This window comes from Schistocerca americana, chromosome X, assembly GCF_021461395.2.
Source record: "Schistocerca americana isolate TAMUIC-IGC-003095 chromosome X, iqSchAmer2.1, whole genome shotgun sequence".
Lineage (NCBI taxonomy): Eukaryota > Metazoa > Arthropoda > Insecta > Orthoptera > Acrididae > Schistocerca > Schistocerca americana.
In genome coordinates this window covers 869363944-869381834 of record NC_060130.1, presented here as the reverse complement: position 1 = coordinate 869381834, position 17891 = coordinate 869363944, and the positions used below count along the sequence as shown (strand labels likewise).

The following is a 17891-nucleotide window of genomic DNA, read 5'->3' as shown; positions in this document are numbered from 1 at the left end:
ATGTCATACAGGTATCCAACTTTATCGACAATACTGCGTACGGCAAGAGCACACACACGCCATTAGTTCACAAAGTGTGTCACTTGACCTCCACTTCGGTATGAATGCTGTTTTTCAAGTCCAGAATAGTAGCAGGCCTATTAGCATGCACTTTAGATTTCAGGAACCTCCAGAGGAAAAAATCAAATGCCGATAAATCGGACGAACAGGGTGGCCAGTTGACATGACCAAACCGGGAAACAAGGTGCTCTGGAAACATTCTGCGTAAGGCTGTCATGGACTTTCTGGCTGTGCACCGGCCCGTTGGAAACGTAACGGTAGCATACGCCTTATTTGCCGCGTCACGAGTTGTTGTAACGTTACTTCTTTGCTGTTCTTAATCCATTTAAACGATTTAGGAGACAATATGAACAGCCCTCTTAAACCGTCTGTTGATAGTGGTGTTGTTTAACGTTCATTAAATTCATCATCAAAACGAATTACAAAATGATTCAGACAAGATATTTTCATGGTACGAAAATGTCCTCAACAATAAAAAGTGTGAGTTCCTCCACATGTGTACAAAGAAACCATCGTTAAATTTCGGTTATGCAATAACTCACGTAAAATTAAAGGCCGTCGAGTCAACTAAATACCTAAGGATTATAAGCATGTACACCGTATATTCGAACCATCACACAGAAAATTTTGTGGAGAAGGCGAACCAAAGACGGATTTTTACTTCGAAGTCTGCCTACAATAAGCTTATCTGTCCTATTCTGAAGCACTTGTACGTGGTATGGGATCCTTACCAGACTGGATTGACGCTTACATAGAAAAAGTTCGAAGAAGAGTAGCTCGTTTTAACTACCAAGAAGAAGAGAGCATCACGGATATGATACGTCAGATGGGGTGACAGTGATTGAAACAACGGTGTTTCTCGTTGAGGCGACACTTTCTGATGAAATTACAATCACCAAGTTCGTCCACCGAATGCCAAAACATCTTGTTGACTCCCGTTTACGCAGAGATACATGTCTAGCATAAGAAAATAAGAAAAATCAGAGCTCGCACTGAAAGAGTCTGATGTTCATTTTCGCACGTCCTACTCGTGAATGGAACGGTAGAGAAATTTAAAGTGGCTCTACAGTGGGGCGCGAAACTTGAGGTCGAAAGTAACTTTCGCGTGAGGTATCACTTCCAAGTAGCACAGCGCAATAAAACTTTTACCATTCATAGAGAGAAATTCCACAATATAGTATAGGAGTTACCTGAAAGAAAAACGAGCCCGCATCTCGTGGTCGTGCGGTAGCGTTCTCGCTTACCACGCCCGGGTTCCCGGGTTCCCGGGTTCGATTCCCGGCGGGGTCAGGGATTTTCTCTGCCTCGTGATGGCTGGGTGTTGTGTGATGTCCGTAGGTTAGTTAGGTTTAAGTAGTTCTAAGTTCTAGGGGACTGATGACCTAAGATGTTAAGTCCCATAGTGCTGAGAGCCATTTGAACAATTTTTTTGAAAGAAAAACGCAATGAAGCGAACAGAAATGACACTTTTGTTCAAAGACAATAATTGCACTGAAGTCACCGCAATTTATCACGGTCCCCTAGACATTATAAAAGGTGGAGCATGGTTCTTACATCTACATAAACATACATACATCGAAAGCCAAGTTGAAGGGCGTGGCAGAGAGTACCTTTTACCACAACTAGCATTTCATGTTCTAACGTTACTCCTAGATGATAACATAAAAAAGAAATAAATATATATATATATATATATATATATATATATATATATATATATATATATATATAACACCATAATACAGACACACACACACACACACACACACACACACACACAGCACAAAAAAATATATATCACACCAAAACACACACACACACACATACACAGGACAAAAACAAAAATAAATAAATAAATACAATAAAATTAAATTAATACGACACCAAAACACACACACACACACACACACACACACACACACACACACACACACACACACACACGAATGCATACACGAACAGACCACAGATACTTCAATAGTTACACTCATAAGTTTGGCAGTAATATTCGATCTTTGGCAAAAACATTTGACAGTCGGCAACAGAAACCAAAACATTGCATTAAAACAAGCGTTCAGTGCATAGTGTTGTGGAATGCGGAAAAAACAGCAAATTGACGCTCATAGGAAGAAGAACAACACCAAAAATGCAACAGGAGCGTAATATGTAAGAAACTGTCTACGCAACCTGTAAGTACAGTTCAAAACATTACTACTTAATAGGAAATACCAACCACCAGAACTGTTTATAACCTACAGGCACAGTGACAAAAATGTAAATAAAATAGCTAACATATGTACATATTCCAGGCCACTGATGATGCCTTGCAGAAAATAAAGGCGAAACGCGTATGGCACTAAAATTGTGTTTTATTCAGTTACTGTCAGATGGTCCATAAGTGAAAATTATCAATATACCGTAGTATTACTCCTAGATATTTAACTGACGTGACTGTCTCAGCACTCCAATGATGCTGTATTCGAACAATATGAGACTTTTTCTCCTACTCATCTGCATTAACTCACATTTTTCTACGTTTAGAGCTAGCTGCCATTCATCACACCAACTAGAAATTTTGTCTAATTCATCCTGTATCCTCCTACAGGCAATCAAAGATGACATCTTCGCTTACACCACAGTATCATCAGCAAACAGCCGCAGACTGTTGCTCGCCCTGTTCGGCAGACCATTTATGTATACAGAAAATAACAGCGGTCCTATTCCCGGCGGGGTCAGGGATTTTCGCCTGCCTCGAGATGACTGGGTGTTTGTGTTGTCCTCCTCATTTCATCATCATTCATGGAAGTGGCGATATTGGACTGAGCAAAGGTTGTGAATTTGTACGGGCGGTGATAACCGCGCAGTTGAGCGCACCACAAACAAACAAACATCATCATCTATTCCCGGGACACCCCTGACGATACCCTTATCTCTGATAATCACTTGCCGTCGGGTACAACACACCGGTTTCTATTACTTAAGAAGTCTTCGAGCTACTCAGGTGTGTGGTAACCTATTCCGGATGCTCGTACCTTCGTTAACAGTCTGCAGTGGCGCCCCGAGTCAAACACTCTTCGGAAATCTAGGAATGGGGAATCTGTCTGTTGTTCTGAAGAATTCTGCAGCAAACTAATGTTAAGGATATTGATCTGTAATTTTTCGGATCCGTTCTTTTATCCTTCTTGTATACAGTAGTCGCCTGCGCTTTTTTCAAGTCGCTTGGGACTTTGCGCTGGACGAGAAATTCTCGATAAATGAAAGGTAAGTAAGGGGCCGACGCCGTAGAGTACTTTTTGTAAACTAGAATTGGGATTCCACTTGAACCTGGCGACTTATTGGTTTTCAATTCATTGGTTCAAATGGCCCTGAGGTCATCAGTCGCCTAGAACTTAGAACTACTTAAACCTAACTAACCTAAGGACATCACACACATCCATGCCCGAGGCAGGATTCTAACCTGCGACCGTAGCGGTCGCGCGATTCCAGACTGAAGCGCCTAGAACCGCTCGGCCACCCCGATTCAACTGCTTCTTTACGCCAAGACTGCCTGTTGCTATGTCGTCCATACGGGAGTCTGTGTGATGGTCACACGGCGTTATGTTTGTACGATCCTTCTTCGTGAATGATTTCTTAAATGCGAAATTTAAAACTTCAGATTTCCTTCTATAGCCACACCAAACACGTCAATGAGTGACTGGACAGAAGCCTTGAAACCGTTTAGCGATTTTGCGTATGACCGTAAATTTCTCGGGTTTTCGGTAAGATCTCCTGCTAAGGTATGACGGTGGTAATTGTTATGTGCTTCATGCACTGATTTTTTTTTTTTTTTTACGTCGGCGCGAATCTCTACTAACTGTTGGCTGTCGTTAAGTTGCGCTTTCTCTTGTGATCTAAGAGTGCAACAGTCTTTGTTCCCTCAACATTTTCCATTTTTATTGTTAAGCTACGGTGGGTCTTTCCCGTCCTTAATCCAACTTACATGGTGCATACGTCTCCAGAGCGCGGTATATAATCAGTTTAAACTTTGCCCATAATTCCTCTACGTCCATCATATTGGAACTAAATGATGGTCATTCATTGTCTAAGTGCGATGCTAAAAACTCCTTATCTGCTCTGTATATCAGAAAGCACTCATAGCCTTCTTGGTTGATTTGCTAACTTCAGTAAAAATCTTCGCTATGACGACTTCATGATCACTAATTCCTGTATCTGTACGCGCATAGTCAATAAGGTCATGTCTACTGGTAGCTACAAGCTCTAAAATACACTCTAAGACAAAAAAACAAATAACGCACCACAAAGAAATTATCCGAATGGGACGGAAATCGATAGATGTGATGTATATGTACAGAAAAACAAATGATGATAATTTCAGAAAAATTGGATGATTTGTTCACGAGAAAGAACTTCACAAATTAAGAACGTCAGTGACTTGTTGGCCCACATCTGGCACTTAAGCATGAAGATATTTGGCTTGGCATTGAGTGTCGGATGTCCTCCTGAGTGATATCGTGCGAGTTTCTGCCCGATTAGCGCATTAGATCGTCAAAATCCCGAGATGGTTGGAGGGACACGCCCGGAATGTTCCAAACGTTCTTAGTTGTGGAGATATCTGACGACCTTGCTAGCCAAGGTACGGTTTTGCGAGCCCGAATATAAGCGACAGAACTCTCGATGTGTGCAGGCGGGCATTATCTTGCTGAAATATAAGCCCAGGATGGCTTACCATGGAGGGCAACAAAACGGGGCGTAGAATATCGTCGATGCGTCACTGTGCTGTAACAGTGCCGCGGAAAACAACCAAAAGGGACCTGCTCCGGAAAAAACAACCACCAGACCATCCTGGTTGTCGTGCCGTATGGCGGGTAACAGTCAGGCTGGTATCCCAGCGCTGTCTGGGGCGTCGGCAGACACACCTTCGGCCTGGATCTCCTTGACTGGAGTAGAATTGTCTTCAGTGATGAGTCCAATTTCGAACTGACCCCCGATACGAACGATGCCAAACCGAATTACTGTCTGCCTAAGTACCAGAGGTAGACGGACGTGTTATTGATTCGCTCTCTTTGTGAAGCTCTTTCTCTTGAATAAATCATCCACTTTTTCTGAAATTGTACCCCTTTTTTTGTCTGTTCATGTACATTACATCTACCGATTTCCGTCCCACTCGAATAATTCCTTAATGGTGCACTGTTTCCTCATTTTTAATTTTTCTTATTTTTAGAGTACTTCCATTGTGTGCGGGCTCTCGAACTAGCGGCTCAAGGCGGCATTTTAATAGGGTATGTGATCACTACGGACGGTAATGCATGCTCTGCAACGTGCTCCTATGCTGCCACAGAGATGGTAAGGGGTTCTTGTGGTAGAGCGTACCACTGCTCCACCAGTGTGGTTGATAACTTCTGGACGGTCTTTGGTATATGTGGAAGTGCTGCGTTACGTCTCCCCACAGCCTTCCAAACGTGCTCGATGGCGTTTTAGTACAGGGAACGTGCAGGCCAGTCCATTCACTGAATATCTTCTCGTTCCAAGAGGTCCTCCACCTGTGCTGTTCGATGCGCTCGCTCATTGTCATCCATAAAAATAAAGTTAGGGTCGAATGAACCCTAGAAAAGACGCACATAGAAAAAGAATAAAGTGTCACAATAACGTTGAACGGTGAGTGTCCAGTGTTCAAAGATTTGGAGGTCAGTAACCCCATGCAACATTTTGCCTCCCACACCATAATAGGTGGACAATCAAAACTATCACTGGATGCATTATACACTGAAGAGCCAAAGAAACCGATACACCTGCGTAATATCGCGTAGGGCCCCCTTGAGCAAGCAGTAGTGCCGCAACATGACGTAGCATGGACTCGATTAAGGTCTGAAGTAATGCTGGAGGGAACTGACACCATGAGTCCTACCGGGCTGCCAAAAATCCGTAAGAGTACGACGGGGTGGAGATCTCTTCTGAACAGCACGTTGCAAGGCATCGCTGATATGCTCAATAATATTCATGTCTGGGGAGTTTGGTAGCCAGCGGAAGCGTTTAAACTCAGAAGAGTGTACCTGGAGCGACTCTTTAGCAATGCTGGACATGTAGGGTAACGCATTGTCCTGCTGGAATTGCCCAAATCCGTCGGAATGCACACTGGACATGAACGGATGCAGGTGATCAGACAGGATGCTTACGTATGTGTCACCTGTCAGGGTCGTATCTAGACGTATCGGGGGTCCCATACACACGAACTGCACACACCCCATACCATTACAGAGCCACCATCAGCTTGAACAGTCCTCTGATGCCATGCAAGGTCCATAGATTCATGAAGTTGTCTCCATACCCGTATACGTCCATCCGCTCGATACAATTTGCACCGAGACTCGTCCAACAAGGTTTTGTGGCGGCGTTCGTAGCGACAAACAATTCGCTGTGGAAACGGCTTACGAAGTCACCGCCACACTTTTAATAGCGGGCCGACCGGTCCGCTGGAACAGTGAACAGAAAGATGAAAACCCAAACACTCTGAATAAATAAAAGTCGGTACTTATCTTTATTAACGAAGATACAGAAACACAGTAGTGAACTCCGTGTCTACAGAAATCTGTCTAGTTCAAGTCGGAGCGGCCAGGTCAGCGTCGGCTGACGACAAACAACTACTCTGCTGCGATGAACACACAACTGACTAGCAAGTACACAATTCGGTGGCGAGTATACAACTGAGCGGCGAATCCAGAACTGTCCTAGCGCTCGCGACTCCAGCGCTTAAGAAACCAGAAGCCAGCGGTGGCGCGCGCAGACTTGCGGCGATTTCCTGTCTCGCTGGCGCTGCTTATGCGGACGGCGTCCGGACTTTGATGCTGCCAACCTTTTGGCAGCGGGCTCGGGTGGCATTACTGGCTAGGATATAACACAAGGCAACATTTTTCCAGTCATCAGCAGTCCAGTGCCGGTATTGACGGTATCAGGCGAGGCTTAGGGCTTTGTGTCATGCAGTCATCAAGGGTACACGAGTGGCCCTCACCCTCCGAAAGCCCATATCGATGAAGTTTTGTTGAATGGTTCGCACACTGACACTTGTTGATGGCCCAGCACTGAAATCTGCAGCAATCTGCGGAAGGGTTGCACTTCTGTTACGTTGAACGATTCTCTTCAGTCGTCGTTTGTCCCGTTCTTGCGTGATCTTTTTCCGGCAGCGGCGATGTTGGAGATTTGATGTTTTACCAGATTCCTGATATTCACGGTACACTCGTGGAACGGTCGAACGGGAAAATCCTCACTTTATCGCTACCTCGGAGACACTTTGTCCCATCGCTAATGCGCCGATTGTAACACCACGTTCAAACTCACTTAAATCTTGATAACCTGTCATTGTAGCAGTAGCAACCGATTTAACAACTGCGCCAGACACTTGTTGCCTTATGTAGGCACTGCCGACCGCATCGCTGTATTCTGCCTATTTATATATATTTGTATTTGAATATGCACGCCTATACCAGTTTCTTTGGATCTGCAGTGTGTATCACCATCTGGGGTACGTCCAGAATCGTTACTCAGACTGAATCTGCTTTCATCCGAGAAAAACATGCGACCCCATTCCTCGTTGGTCCAGTCTTTGGGATGTTGGCACTTTCGCAAACTGTGCTGCCGATCTGCGAGTGTCAACGAAACACAACGTACTAGTCGTCGGTCAAGGGCATGTAGTCCACTGGGGGCCGAACCGCACAATAACCCTGGGTTCGGTGTGGGGCGGCTGTGGGGTGAGTGTACTGCTGTAACCTGTTGGGATGTGTACACTGCGGGCTACGGCGGGGACGAAGCCTCTCCGTCGTTTGTAGGTCCCCAGTTCAACACAATAGAATATAATACAATACAATACAAATACTAATTTATGTATATTACCAATTAATGGCAAGATCGGTAGGGGAAGGTGTGGTAAAATACCGAAGACGGGAAAAGTGGCCATTGGCTGTGTTTTTAACTTGAACAGCGTTACTGCTTGCCAAGAAGTAGTCAGGCGAGTTCTAAAATACATCGCCATTGTTTTAAGTGAGAATGGCAGAAGAAGCTTCTCTCACTATTTTTTTGTAAAATCATTTTTGTTTTTGAGTTCTCTGACGTAAGATAAGTCTCTTAAATTATTCTTGTCATGTCCCTTGTATGAAGTGTAGTAATTTGTACAATATCAATGTTTAAACAGCGTCTTTTGGCCTACAAATGTAGTTCCTTGTTATTTATTTCAATTTGATGGTTTCTTCTGTGGATCACTACTGCCGACAGGGCGTCCGATCTGTAAAAGTGGCCACACTACTCGTCAGGAAAAGTGGCCAAGGTGTTCACCCCTAATAAGAGCCAGTTACTTCCTCATATCACGCAAAATATTACAGATCAGACTGACTTTTACACCCTTTTATGCAGGGTGAACATTAATAAAATCGACAAACTGCAAGAACGGATTCCTGACTCGAAATGGAGGAAAAAAGGTCCTGTGAACATGCGTCCGGTAATGGACGGTATGCGTGCAATGAGAACAAAGGCCGGCCTGTGTGGCCGAGCGGTTCTAGGCGCTTCAGTCTGGAACCGGGCGACCGCTACGGTCGCAGGTTCGAATCCTGCCTCGGGCATGGATGTGTGTGATGTCCTTAGGTTAGTTAGGTTTAAGTATTTCTAAGTTCTAAGGGACTGATGACCTCAGATGTTAAGTCCCGTAGTGCTCAGAGCCATTTGAACCATTTTTTTTTTAGAACAAATCGTTCTGGAACGTAGTACAGAGCTGCATCGCATCCACGTCACGATAGTGTTCAAAATGGCCTTCATAGCATTGCAAATGATAGGGAGTTTAGCGATTGTCATGCAGGGTACAAATAATTGTACTTAGGCTTACACCAAGTTATCGGGTCACTTGCCTGGAGCTTGTACTAGAGTTCGTCTCAATATCGTGTAGAACCTGGTCCTTCAAATCTGGGGTACGCACAGTCCGCCACCTCCCTGCACTTTCGTCTGCCTGAAAGGACCCATGATCACATAAACGCTCAAAAAGAGCTTGAAATGTTGAGTGGTGTGGTTGACGTCTATGAGGATTCATGGTTTTGATGCATCCGTGCTGCCTCTCAAGCATTTCCATCTGCTTGGCCGTACACAAACACCATCTCGACTTGTTATCGACGTGAATACTGGACCATTCTACCGGTTACAGTACGCTGCGTCAATCATACAGCCTGCAACACACGAGGAACACACGGCACGTCATCAGGGAAACTGTCATTAATCAGCGCCATCTGCCGTGGCAACGATGCATTTCCAGACACTTGTTGATAGGACCTTTCTCCTCCATTTTCAGTCAGGAATCCGACCCTGCAGTTTGCCGGTTATATTAATGTTCAACCTGTATATGCAAAGTTGTCATCCGCCATTCTATGCCTTTTTGACAACTTTGAATTATTAAAGTTTTATTATAGTCTCTGTTCTGATATATTTGGCCTTATACGAAAGTCCGATTCAAAACGGTGAGCTGTAATCGCTTTGTATTCTCTCAGATAGTAGGGCGCGAAGGTGCCAAGAAAATGCACCCGGAAATCATACAACAAACATGGGATCTGTTGCGACAGCACTGGCCACATTACCGGCTTAGGTACATAAAGCTGGTCACTACGTGAGCCTTCAGAAAAATGCATATAGTACCAATATATTTGCCGGCCGCGGTGGTCTAGCGGTTCTGGCGCTGCAGTCCGGAACCGCGGGACTGCTACGGTCGCAGGTTCGAATCCTGCCTCGGGCATGGGTGTATGTGATGTCCTTGGGTTAGTTAGGTTTAAGTAGTTCTAAGTTCTAGGGGACTTATGACCTAAGATGTTGAGTCCCATAGTGCTCAGAGCCATTTTTGAACCAATATATTATTTACTTTTTTACTTAAAATATTTGGTGCGATATCTTAAAATGTGTAGATTCGAAACGTTTGAACGGCGAGGTTCTAACAGTAAACATGGTCTGATGAAAATTGAGTTTTTCTTTGAGTGGCTATTACCCTCCCCCCAAAACCTCCACCTTTCGTGGTGGCCCGAGTTGTCACCCTCCAGTGTCACTACTGGCTCTTAAGCCAAAAATGTTTGACAACCATTGGGCTGGAGGCTTTAAAATCAGAAATAACTAATCATAAATCCGTGCACAGGAGCGCACTCACAAATTCTTTGAACCTTTCATTACCGGCAGAATATCTTCGTGGATCAGTGAGGACAACTCACTACCGAGCTGCAGTATGTAATTCTTTTGAACGTCACCTCTGCCCTGGCGAGCCTGCGAGTTCCCCCCTACATTCCCTGATACCAGATTTCCTGAGCTCGCAAGAACTCCTGGAATTTCGATAATGATATAAGCTTAAGGAATGAATTAAAATTTGTGCCACAGGCGGGATTTGAATCCAGGTGTCCTTCTTACGAGGCAGATGTGCTAGCCTTTACACCATCTTTTTTTTTATCTCTTTATTTTGTTCTGTGTAGCTGGTTGCGTTTGGTCTGGGCGGACGTCACATGACATCCGTTCAAGTTGATCGTTGATTCCTTTACTCAGTTTTCTTATTGCAGAGGGCCACCGCCTCTCTGGCCAAACAGTGCGGGCGTCATAGAGTATGGCTAACGGAATGGTAAGCAGGAGACCCAGGTTCAGGTCCCAGCTGTGGCACAAATTTTAATTCATTTCTTTAAATTCCATCACTATTACGATAAATTTGAGACTGATATATCTCACTGAAATTGTAATTCCATCAGATCAATAGATCACCTACGCCTGAGGTACTGGCAGTATTTCCCCATTATGTACAAACCTGTGGTGCTGTTCTAATACCAGAGAGCCCCAGCAATACTGACGTATTAAGAAGGGGAAAAGTGGGCTGAAGGCGTGAAGTTCTTGCTAGAGAGGGCATCGGATTAGGCGTTTAACATACTGCTAGAGTAATGTTTTGCTCAGAACATCTGCCCCATAAGCAGGAGACCCTTGTTCAAGTCCTGGTGGTGGCAAAAATTTTAATTGATTTTTTCAGTTTCTGTAATTATCGAAGGCAAAGTTGAGACTCATATGTCTCAAGGAAATTGTAATTCCATCAGATCAGTAAAGCCTGAAACTGTTTTAATATCCGAGCCCTTCGCACAATCAGCCGAAGGAGTTGAATTCACACGTTCCCATTGGTCACCACTGAGCGAGGTTACCATACTGGACTCACATTCAGGAGGACGACGGTTCCAACCCGCGTCCAGCCATCCTGATTTAGGTTTTCCGTGATTTCCCTAAATCGATCCAGGCAAATGCCGGGACTGTTCCTCTGAAAGGGCACGGCCGATTTCCTTCCCCATCGTTCCCTCATCCGATGGAACTCATGACCTCGCTGTTCGGTCCCCTTCCCTAAATCAGCCAACCAACCAACCAAAAAATAGATGAACTCCATTCGGAAATAAACAAAGCTCATCAGAACATTAAATTCACACTTGAAAAAGAAAATCAAATAAATTTTCTTGACATTACAATAACAAAAGAAAATGGCGGACATACATTTAACATCTTTAGAAAACCAACAGCCACAGACACAATAATAGATTCCACTTCCAACCACCGCCACAGCCAGATAATTGAAGCACTAAGACACATGTTACATAGATTAAACAGAATCCCACTCAACACGAGAAACTATGAACAAAGGAAATGAGTAAAAACATACAAATAGCTAGGAACAACGGGTATGACACACATGTGGTACACAGGCTCAATCGCCCGCATCTCGTGGTCGTGCGGTAGCGTTTTCGCTTCCTACGCCCGGGTTCCCGGGTTCGATTCCCGGCGGGGTCAGGAATTTTCTCTGCCTCGTGATGGCTGGGTGTCGTGTGATGTCCTTAGTTAGTTAGGTTTAAGTAGTTCTCAGTTCTAGGGGACTAATGACCATAGATGTTAAGTCCCATAGTGCTCAGAGTCATTTGAACCACAGGCTCAATCAAAAAATAAAAACACAAATACAAAACAAACACAACATTTCCAGAATACAAGAGAACTTACAAACACACACAACGACAACACCACACAGAAAAGAACCAGATGGTACACCATGACCTACACACATAAACCAACGCACAGTTACAAACATCCTAAAGAGACAGGGCTTCAAAATAGCATATAAGCCTGGGCAAACCCTCCAATCACACCTAAGCCAGCCAGCTACCAAGAGGGACAAATTCCAACAATCAGGAATATATAAACTTGAATGTCAAAGTTGTGATGCTGCATACATAGGCATGACATGCAGGAATTTTGAAACACGATACAAAGAACATATCAGCTGTTGGAAGTATGAAACAAACCATTCCACATTTGCAGAACATTTAAAACACCATAACCATCATCCTACAAACATGGAACAAGAAATGAAAATAATGAGAATAAGCAACCATGACAAACATCTTACACAAACGCAAGAAAACTTTCACATCCGGAAAGCCATAGCAGAAAACAAACATGTGATAAATGAACAAACCCAAATCAGCATAGGCTCCGTACTACACTTAATAAAGGAAATAATAAGATAAAACAAAAAAAAACTCTTCCCCCTTCGCCCTCTGGACACACACACACACACACACACACACACACACACACACACACACACACACACACACAGAGACGCAGACACAAATACATACACGAACAGATCACAGATACTTCAATAATTACACTCGAAAGTTTGGCAATAACATTCGATCTTTGGCAAAAACATTTGACAGTCGGCAACAGAAACCAAAAAATTGCATTGAAACAAGCTTTCAGTTCATGGTGCTGTGGAATGTGGGGAAAAAACCGCAAATTGGCATTCATAAGAAGAAGGACAATACCAAAAATGCAACAGGAGCGTAATATGTAATAAACTGTCCACGCATCCTGTAAGTACAGCTCAAAACATTACTACTTAATAGGAAATATCAACTACCAGAACTGTTTGTAACCTACAGGTACAGTGACAAAAATGTAAATTAAATAGCAAACATATGTACATACTCCAGGCCACTGATGATGCCTTGCAGAAAATTAAGGCGAAACGCGTATGACACTAAAATTGTGTTTTATTCAGTTGCTGTCAGACGGTCCATAAGTAAAAATTATCAGTCTTGTTGTTGTTGTTGTGGTCTTCTGTCCAGAGACTGGTTTCATGCAGCTCTCCATGATACTCTATCCTGTGCAAGCTTCTTCATCTCCCAGTACCTACTGCAACCTACATCCTTCTGAATCTGTTTAGTGTATTCATCCCCTGGTATCCCTCTATGATTTTTATCCTCCACGCTGCCCTCCAATACTAAATTGGTGATCCCTTGATGCCTCAGAATATGCCCTACCAACCGATCCCTTCTTCTAGTCAAGTTGTGCCACAAATTTCTCTTCTCTCCAATTCTATTCCATACCTCCTCATTAGTTATGTTATATACCCATCTAATCTTAAGCATTCTTCTGTAGCACCAGATTTCTAAAGCTTCTATTCTCTTCTTGTCTAAACTATTTATCGTCCATGTTTCACTTCCATACATGGCTACAATCCATACAAATACTTTCAGAAACGACTTCCTGACATTTAAATCTAAACTCGATGTTAACAAATTTCTCTTCTTCAGAAACGCTTTCCTTGCCATTGCCAGTCTACATTTTATATCCTCTCTACTTCGACCACATGAGTTATTTTGCTCCCCAAATAGCAAAACTCCTTTACTACTTTAAGTGTCTCATTTCCTAATCTAATTCCGGCAGCATCACCCGATATAATTCGACTAATTCCATTATCCTCGTTTTGCTTTTGTTGATGTTCATCTTATATCCTCCTTTCAAGACATTGTCCATTTCGCTCAACTGTTCTTCCAGGTCCTGTGCTGTCTCTGAGCGAATTACAACGTCATCGGCGAACCTCAAAGTTTTTATTTCTTCTCCATGGATTTTAATACCTTCTCCGTATATTTTTTTTTTTTTTTGTTTCTTTTATTGCTTGCTCAATATACAGATTGAATAACATCGGGGATAGGCTACAACCCTGTCTCACTCCCTTCCCAACAACTGCTTCCCCTTCATGCCCCTCGACTCTTATAACTGCCATCTGGTTTCTGTACAAATTGTAAATAGCCTTTCGCTCCCTGTATTTTACCCCTGCCACCTTCAGAATTTGAAAGAGAGTATTCCACTCAACATTGTCAAAAGCTTTCTCTAAGTCTACAAATGCTAGAAACGTAGGTTTGCCTTTCCATAATCTATTTTCTAAGATAAGTCGTAGGGTCAGTCTCGCATCACGTGTTCCAACATTTCTGCGGAACTAAAACTGATCTTCCCCGAGGTAGGCTTCTACAGTTTTTCCATTCGTCTGTAAAGAATTCGCGTTAGTATTTTGCAGCTGTGACTTATTAAACTGATAGTTCGGTAATTTTCACATCTGTCAACACCTGCTGTCTCTGGGATAGGAATTATTATATTCTTCTTGAAGCCTGAGGGTATTTCGCCTGTCTCATGCATCATGCTCACTAAATGGTAGAGTTTTGTTAGGCCTGGCTCTCCCAAGGCTGTCATTAGTTCTAATGGGATGTTGTCTGCTCCCGGGGCCTTGTTTCGACTTAGATCTTTCAGTGCTCTGTTAAACTCTCCAGGCAGTATTATATCTCTCGTTTCGTCTTCATCTACATTCTCTTCCATTTCTATAATATTGTCCTCAAGAACATCGCCCTTCCACCTTCCACCTATCTGCTTTCCCTTCTTTGCTTAGAACTGGGTTTCCATCTGTGCTCTTGATATTCATGCAAGTCGTCCTCTTTTCTCCAAAGGTCTCTTTAATTTTCCTGTAGGCAGTATCTGTCTTACCCTTAGTGATATGCGCCTCTACATAGTTACATTTGTTCTCTAGCCATCCCTATACCGTAATATTACACGCAACTGAGGAAGACATGACTACAAAAGTTGAAACCAACCAACGATTGGTCACCACGTCTTGCAGCTAAAAGAACACGTGCGTTGTGTTGCAGAGAAGAGCCGCAGTGGCGGCCCGGCGGGCGCCGCGTCATCGTCGAGCAGCGACAGTAGCTGCGCGGCCAGCCCAAGCGCCAGCGCCAGCGCCAGTCCGACTCGGCTGCCGGCGCTGAACGCGGTGAATATGCCGCTGCCGCTGCCGCTGTCGCTGGCGCCACCCGTGCTGCCGGTGGCGCAGCCGTCCTGCTCCTCCTCCGCCGCCGCTGCCGCCGCCGCCGCGGCCGCCTCCGCCTCTGGCGCCGGCGCGCGCTCGGGCCGCTTCTCCGAGGTGGCCAAGTGCATGCTGGAGATCATCGAGGACCTGCAGAACCAGACGCAGTCGCCCCCCGAGCCGGCCCCGTTGCCGCCGTCGCAGCAGCCGGCCACCGAGTACCACGTGTACGAGGAGATAATGTACGAGATGACGACGAGGCCGCGCGACGACCCGAAGCGCGTGCCGCCGCCGCTGCCGGCTCGGCCGCGCAGTTTCAAGCCGGCGGCCAGCCGCCCCAAGCAGCGCAGCAACCTCTACTCGCTGTTCCGCGAGCAGAGCGCTCGCCGCAACATCTCGCAGTCGCTCGAGAAAGAGTTCCGCCGCGCGCGCCGCCAGTACTCGTCCTCCTCCTCCGACGAGGAGTACGGTTTCCGTGTGCACACGCAGTAGATCACCCTACCGCATATATATTCATATTTGTGTAGAACCCCTGTCCGTAAAAGTCGTTAGCTATGATTTGTATAATACCTAAATTTCACGTACGACGGCCTGGGTAGTGTTACAGGCGGAGGAACATTCCCGCTGTAACACGAACGCGACAATATTTTAAGACTCCTTATACGTCTGTAATTGGAAAATGGCAAAACCGTACCGTGTGTCATCTGACAGTGTACGACGAATACAGAAAACTGGATGTGAGTACCAAACGCGAACACATTTTCAGTGTGCAGGGACAGACACTACTGATGTTGTTCTCTCGCCTAGGCACTGTTGCCCGACTCTTTTAGTTCCTGAATATGTTTATAATCCTTTTTATTCTATTCTTCTCTTCGTGCAAATTATGCCGAGAAAGAACGTGGCAGAAGCTTGTGTACAACGAAAAGTGTTAAAAGGTAGTCCTACAGTCTCAGCCTCATTATTCACGGTGCTGGGTGCCGGTTTACAACGAAGACTGTGTACGTGACACTCTACAATGAAAGGGGCTATGATGATAAATTTGAAACTAGTGAAACTTTGAATCTAAATGTCTTATCCGAACTGAGGTCGAGGTTTCGCTAGCAGACTCTCAAACTAATATAAAGTGTGTAAATAGTACAACTTCTGTGACTATTCAAACATTATTAAGTATCTGTCATAATTTCCGAGCTACTCCTGAACGCAGCTGTTGAACTTGATACACGCTCAAAAACGTCTCTGATGAACATAGAATGATTATGGTTAAATCATTATTTTACGAAAATTTTCATGAAATTGTGAATTATTTAGGTTAAAGTTCGAATGACTAATTCAGTGAATAAATGTGCATGTACGTGTCATTTTTTCCTCGAAAAAGCTATTAACATCACAGCCTCATGTTGTCTGAGTGTCATTAGCTCAAAACTGTCTCAATTCAAAATTCTACGAAGCTGTAGTATACCTTCTAGTTCCTCCCACAACGACCTAAACTAATGCCGATGTCTTGTAAATAAAATGTTATATGTGTTTATTTCAGCTGAGTAATTATAATCTTGTAGATCCTTTATCCGATCAGCAAGATGCAAAAGAATTTCTTGCCAAATTTGGTTTAGAAATAGTTTTACAGCTGAACAAATTTTCGTTGTGAACTCAAGGCATGAGTACATATCCATATGCGAAACAGTGCATGTAAATAATTCCATGCCAGTTTGAAGTGTCATCAACAAGATAAACTGTTTGGCTGTGCTTCCACAATACTAGCGTGTCTGAAAAGCAAAACAGAATTATCAGTTTCACAAGTATATCTTCATTGTTGGAGGTACGTGAACTGAACAATCTTTTATTCTTGCTTATGAAAAGGTTTTGTAATTCCAGGAGGAGGTAATAACTAAAATTCAAGTGTCAAATAATAAAACAGTTTCAGTCATAACTGTGTGCTCTCTACAGGTACTGGCTTTCACACTTGTACAAGACAGTAAAGACTGTAGTATTACGCCATTGCCGATCTACAATAATTTTTCCAGCTGCAGTTGCACTTAGTTGAATTGTGTAATTATAACCATCCTCCTCACTTTTAAAACCTTTGCAGGAAAAAGTACTGATCCTGAAAAACGATATGGGCAAGTTTTTTTTTTTTTGTAGTCTAATGTGAATTTGTAGGTATAAGTTAGCTCATGCATGAGAGCTCTTCCAGGCAGGTGACGTTCCTATACCAATTTCAATGTCACCAAATAGATAAAATCATTAGTGCTGGCATGCTGTATGAAAATATCTGATCATATTGATTTGGATGTATCAGTTTCACGTACTTTGGCATCAGTATTCATTAGATAATTTTAGTTGTGCACATTTTTATCAAAGTAACACTGGGTGCTTGACATATTTATAGTTTTGCCCATAAAGACCTTCTATTGAAAAGAATAGTCCTCACACCAAATAATTAATTAGAAATTAAATGTCACTAAATTTGCTAGCTGCTATTCATTTCTTTAAATGAGATTTACAATGTGAACACATTTCATTAGGCTTTGTTTTCAGTTGAACAGTAATTCAAAAATCAACAATGTCATTTCCTGTGACACTACCATCCCAACGTGGGTCTCATATGTCTAAGCATTTGTACCTCCGCTTAGTGGCTAGCGGAGTGTATATGTAGATGTAGATGTAGATT

General features: G+C 43.6%; 1 protein-coding gene across 1 annotated transcript in view; it reads left to right on the top strand.

Moving 5' to 3' along the window:
• LOC124556361 overlaps positions 1–16753 on the top strand; it is a 118435-nt gene extending 101682 nt beyond the window's left edge. Inside the window, exons 5-6 of the mRNA XM_047130327.1 lie at positions 15069–15223; positions 15341–16753. Of these exons, the coding sequence (XP_046986283.1) occupies positions 15069–15223; positions 15341–15715 (530 nt within the window). The 3' untranslated portion in view covers positions 15716–16753. The remainder of the gene's footprint in view (positions 1–15068; positions 15224–15340) is intronic.
• The last annotated feature ends 1138 nt before the right edge of the window (positions 16754–17891 follow it).